The 6,000-nt window shown below is 39.7% G+C and overlaps 1 protein-coding gene across 5 annotated transcripts in view; it reads right to left on the bottom strand.

Annotated features, from left to right (window-relative positions):
- The window catches only part of CCAR1 (cell division cycle and apoptosis regulator 1), a 102,735-nt gene that overhangs the window by 40,895 nt on the left and 55,840 nt on the right, over positions 1 to 6,000 (bottom strand). For 4 of the 5 annotated variants that reach the window (XM_032423538.1, XM_032423535.1, XM_032423536.1 and 1 more), the window contains exons 3-5: positions 4,381 to 4,553; positions 3,696 to 3,740; positions 1,058 to 1,090 (exon numbers count right to left, since the gene is read on the bottom strand). In XM_032423538.1, coding sequence (XP_032279429.1) covers positions 1,058 to 1,090; positions 3,696 to 3,740; positions 4,381 to 4,553 — 251 coding nt within the window. The remainder of the gene's footprint in view (positions 1 to 1,057; positions 1,091 to 3,695; positions 3,741 to 4,380; positions 4,554 to 6,000) is intronic. The other variant, XM_032423539.1, reaches the window with a different exon arrangement.

Genomic DNA, 6,000 nt, shown 5'->3' with positions numbered 1-6,000 from the left:
TAAAGGAGCACTACGTATCGTTAAGTTTAAAAACGGGGGAGCCTGGGTGGCTGGTTGGTTAAGCCTCCGACTTGGTTTTGGCTCAGGTCATGGTTTCAGGGTCAAGCCCCACATCAGGCTCTGCACTAAGTAGAGAGTCTGTTTGTCCCTCTCCCTCTATTCTTTACCATGCACGCTCTCTCTCTCTCAAATAAATATATATTTCTTGAAGTTCAAAAATTTTTAATGCTGCTGAAAACTTAAACTGATAATGTAATACAATACCCTTACCTACTAAGGTCAAGCTTAAAATGATATAACAGGTTAAAAAAAAAAAAAAAAATAACATAAAAAAATGATATAACACATTAAAAACAAAATTCCTAAAAATATTAGCTACAGTGAAAATGCATTAAGAATTAAGTTTAGGGGCGCCTGGATGGCTCAGTCATTAAGCGTCTGCCTTTGGCTCAGGTCATGATCCCAGGGTACTGGGATCAAGCCCTGCATCAGGCTCTCTGCTCAGCAGGAAGCCTGCTTCTCCCTCTCCCACTCCCCCTGGCTTGTGTTCCCTCTCTTGCTGTGTCTCTGTCAAATAAATAAATAAAATCTTTAAAAAAAAAAAGGAATTACGTTTAAAATAAGAATCAAGTCTAGGGACACCTGGGCGGCTCAGCTGGTTAAGCGTCTGCCTTCGGGCTCAGGTCATGATCCCAGAGTCCTGGGATCAGGCCCCGCATTGGGCTCCCTCCTCAGCAGAGACTGCTTCTCTCTCTCTCTCCCTCTACCCCTCTCCCTCCCTCTCTATCAAATAAATAAATGAATAAAATCTTTAAAAAAAATAAGTTTAAAGACCTCATATTTATTCAACCTAGATCACAGCTGGATCTGCAATCAAAAACCATAAAAGACAAAACGACAACATGCATTCCATCTTTATTTCATATATTCTTAAAATAATACATAAATCCAACCAATATTCATCTTCAAACCCTGAAAGAAATACTAGAATAGGAATAAAATTTTGGTCTATTCTTCATTCAGATATCCAAAAGAAATAAATTAATGGCAAACTAACCTGTGTTAAAAGGGTCTGCTGAGGTTGCTGTAACTGAAAATAGAAAAAAACAAAAACAGGGAAGAAAAAAGAAAAGGATCAATCAAAATTATTTCACAGATGCTCTTATAAAGAAAAATTTCTATTAAATGGGTACTTCATCTCTAATTAAGAAATATGGTGAAAAATAACAGAAGTCAATAGGTGTAAGATTTCCTGCAACTATTTCTAATTACAGACCTGATGTATAACTAACTTATTCAATGGGGCACCTGGCTGGCTCAGTCAGTAGAGCATGCGACTACTGATCTCAGTGTTCTAAGTTTGAGCCCCACGTTGGGTGTACAGATTACTAAACATAGTATCTTTTATTTTTTTAAGATTTTATTTACTCATTTGAGAGAGAGAGAGCGTGCGAGAGAGAGAGAGCCCACAAGTAGGGAGAGCGCAGGCAGAGGGAGAGGGAGAAGCAGGCTCCCCGCTGCAGAGAGCCCGATGCGGGACTTGATCCCAGGACCCTGGGATCATGACCTGAGCCGAAGGCAGATGCTTAACCGACTGAGCCACTCAGGTGCCCCTAAACATAAAATCTTTAAAAACAAAACAAAACAAAAAAAACTAACACATCCAATAAAGAAATTGTCTTTTATCTTATTTCATAGGAATAACACCCAAAAAAACCAAAACAAAAAACACACACACACACACACACAAAAACCTTAAGTCCTTAGATGGGAAAATTTCTATTATTGACATGTTGGTCACCATGCTACAGAAATATCATTGGAAAGAAAAAATCATTGGCACTCTAAACGATATATTCAATAAGGGGTTAATACACAAAATATATAAAGAACACACAAAATCTTACACCAAGAATCAAACAATCCAATTAAAGAATGGGTAGAGGAAATGAACACTGTTCAAAACAAAACATATTGAGAAGAGAAACATGAAAAGATGCTCAGTATCAGTCATCATCAGGGAAATGCAAATCAAAACCACAATGAGGTATCATCTCACACCTGTCAAAACAGCTAAAATCAAAAACACAAGAAACAAGCGCTGACGAGGATGTGGAGAAAAAAAACCTTCATGTACTTTTGGTGGAATATAAATTGGTACAGCCACGTGGAAAACAGTATGGAGGTTCCTCATAAAATAAAAAATAGAAATACCATATAATCTAATAATTCTACTATCGGATATTTACCCAAAAATAAAAAATGCTAATTTGAAACGATGTATGTATCCCTATGTTTACTGCAGCATTATTTACAACAGCCAAGATATGGAAGCAACATAACTGTCCATCAACAGATAAATGGATAAGGAAAACCTGGTGGGTATACACACGCACACACCTGCAACGGAGTATTACACAACCATAAAAAGGATGAGCTTGTGCCATTTGAGACAACACAGATGGACCTAGAGGGTACTATGCTAAGAGAAATATGTCAGACTGAGAAAGACAAATACTGTGTAATTCCACTCATAAGTAGAATCTCAAGAAAAATAAAACAATGGGCACCTGGGTGGCTCAGTCGGTTGAGCATCTGTCTTCGGCTCAGGTCATGATCTCGGGGTCCTGGGATGGAGCCCCATGTTGGGCTCCCTGCTCAGCGGGGAATCTGTTTCTCCTTCTCCCTCTGCCCCTCCCACCGCTCTAATAAATAAAATCTTAAAAAACATAAAGATAAAAAATAAAGGTTCATGGGGTGCCTGGCTGGGTCATTCGGTAGAGCATGCGACTCCTGATGTCAATAGTCATGAGTTCACGCTCCATGCTGGGCATAGAGCTTACATTTAAAAAAAACTTAAAAGATTAAAAAAATTCAAGTAGGGGCGGCCTGGGTGGTTCAGTCAGTTAAGCATCTAACTCTTGATTTTGGCCCCGGTCATGATCTCAAGGTTGTGAGACTGAGTCCCACATCGGGTTCCATGCTGGACATGGAGCCTGCTTAAGATTCTTTCTCCCTCGCCCTCTGCTTCTCCCACCCCCGTGCACGCTCTCGCTCTACGAAAAGAAAAAAATTAAAATAAAAAATAAAGGCTCAAAGCCAATGGTCTATCTAGGGTTAAGGCTTCAAATGGGAAAAAGGATCTTTTCATTTTCACATGTGGTCTAGTACAGCACAGTAGGGCTAGATGTTCCACACAAAAGAACTGGGTCAAAGATTCAGTAGTACAGTGATTCTTTCCAAATCATCCTCTGCATGCCTCCCCAGAAATGTGACAGGGGCGCCTGGGTGGCTCAGTCAGTTAAACATATGCCTTCGGCTCTGGTCCTGATCCTGGGGTCCTGAGATCCGGCCTAGTGTCAGGCTCCCTGCTCAGTGGGGAGTCTGCTTCTCCCTCCAACTCTGTCCCCCCCCCCCCATGCTCTCTCTCAAATAAATAAATGAATAAATCTTTAAAAAAAAAAAAAAAAGCATGTGACAAAGACTGGCTGCTAATCGAGGATTTGGATTTTCAGGACCTCTATCTTCCTCGCCCTTGGAGACATTCCTTTTTTGCCTACCTCATTTAGCCTACCACCAAAGAATTCAAATCACATATTAATGTAGCTGATAGGAAATAAAATCTATATAAACTGAATCTGGGACAAGTTATTTTTTTTTTCTATCAGTTTTTAACATGGAAAATATAAACTAACCTGTTGTTGCACACTATACAAGGCCTGCTGAGGTTGTGAATATTGCTGGAAAAAAAAAGATTTATGAAAAAAAATACGAAGTCAGTTTTATTCATTCTCAAGAAGCGATATACATACATACAAATACATAAACAAAATCACACTACAAAGAAATTTTATGGAACAACTGAACTTCACCAAAAATAAGCAAACTGGTGATTCTTTATACTCTGGGATTCATTAAGAACTGAATTTTATCAAAATAATTAAGGTATAAGAACTGCCCATTTTAAGAATTTTGACCATACAAATGTAGTGTTCTGTATGTCTTAGGCATATGTAATTTTTATTACCTCAAAAAACAATAAGCATAATAAAAATACACAATTATTGGGGTGCCTGGGGGGCATAGTCAGTTAAGTGTCTGACTCTTGGTTTCAGCTCAGTTCATGATCTCAGGGTCCTGGGATCCAGCCCCATCTCAGGCTCCATGCTCAGCGCGGGGTCTGCTTGGGATTCGCCCTCTCTCTCTGCCCCTCCACCCTGTGCATGTGTGTGCATGCACACACATGGGCTCTCTCTCTCAAATAAATAAATCTCAAACAAAACAAAACAAAACCCACAATTATTAATTCTTTAAGAATTATCTGGCTACTCAGATATGACCGTTTAATATGTCACAGACTGAAACCCAATAAAGACTCACCTGTTGCAATGCAGCTGCTGCAGCTGCAGCTTGTTGCTGCAAAGCTGCAGTCTGAGTTAACTGGTAGTTGGCTGGGGTTTGTGTGGTAAGGCCTGCTGCTGCTAATGCAGTTTGCTGGGTATAAATGGTAGGAGATGCTCCAAGGAGTGATGGCTGTTGAACACCCAATGCAGCTAAAATGAGATTAAAAAGGAAAAGAAAAAAAAAAAGCATTATTTGGATCCTTTCTAGGAATTTTCCGTAAGTGCTTAATGAATTATGTTCTGCCATTGTTTTGTAAAAACCTAAAGCAAAATTCCAGTAATGCTTATTAAATTTAATTGATTCAAGTGCCTCCCCAGATCCCAGTGGCTTTATACTAAATTTTCATGTCGTAATAGATATAAGAAAACATTATTCTATAAAATTAAACTACAACCTTACCTAGACCAAGAGGCTAAAGTACTCTCAAGAAGTATTTTTAGGAAAAAGAGCAGAAAATAAACTGTCTTATTTTATTTATCTAGAATTTACTGTTTTATCTCCAAGTAGATGAGAATCATATATTGAAGACAGTGCTGCTGCAAGTGATCCACCCTAAAACTTTCCATTGGACAAACTTTTCATATACCTACTTTGCATTAATTTAAAAACTAGGAAACAGGGGCGCCTGGGTGGCTCAGTCGTTAAGCGTCTGCCTTCGGCTCAGGTCATGTTCCCAGGATCCTGGGATCGAGCCCCACATCGGGCTCCAGCCCCACATCGGGCTCCCTGCGCTGCGGGAAGCCTGCTTCTCCCTCTCCCTCCCCCTGCTTGTGTTCCTTCTCTCGCTATCTCTGTCAAATAAATCTTTAAAAAAATAAAATAAAATGAATAAAATAAAATAAAAACTAGGAAACAGGGGCGCCTGGGTGGCTCAGTCATTAAGCATCTGCCTTCGGCTCAGGTCATAATCCCAGCATCCTGGGATCGAGCCCCACATCGGGCTCCCTGCTTGGCGGGAAGCCTGCTTCTCCCTCTCCCACTCCCCCCTGCTTGTGTTCCCTCTCTGGCTGCCTCTCTCTCTTTCTGTCAAATAAATAAATAAAATCTTAAATAAATAAAAATAAAAACTAGGAAACAGACCAAAGCAACTTTTGTGTTTATTTTTTTTTTTAAGATTTTATTTACTTCTGTGAGAGAGAAAGTGAGAGACAGAGCACGAGCAAGTGGAGGGGGATGGGTAGAGGGAGAGGGAGAAACAGACTCCCCAATGAGCAGGAAGCCTGATGTAGGGCTAGATCCCAGGACCCGGAGATCATGACTTAAGCCAAAGGCAGACGCTTAACTGAACCCAGGCACCCCAACTTTTGTGTTTAAAAGCACAAAAAGTTTTTAATTTTAGTGCACTACTATATGGGACAATGAGATAAAATTAACCATAGTGACTTAAAATTATAATTTGATTAAACTAAATTGGGAGAGGACTCAAAATACGATAGATTTAGGTACTTAATGTTGAATGTATGCTTAAACAAGGCTAAGAGCTCAAGAGAACATGAGAAAGATTTTACTTGATGTTTTCATGCAATTCCAATGAATGCAAAAAGCAATCAACTAAAAACTGCAGTGTATGGGGCGCCTGGGTGGCTCAGTCAGTTA

Source organism: Phoca vitulina, unplaced genomic scaffold, assembly GCF_004348235.1.
Source record: "Phoca vitulina isolate PV1807 unplaced genomic scaffold, GSC_HSeal_1.0 scaffold29, whole genome shotgun sequence".
Taxonomy (NCBI): Eukaryota; Metazoa; Chordata; class Mammalia; order Carnivora; family Phocidae; genus Phoca; species Phoca vitulina.
Note: the sequence above shows the minus strand (reverse complement) of the source record. Positions and strands in the feature narration are given on the sequence as shown.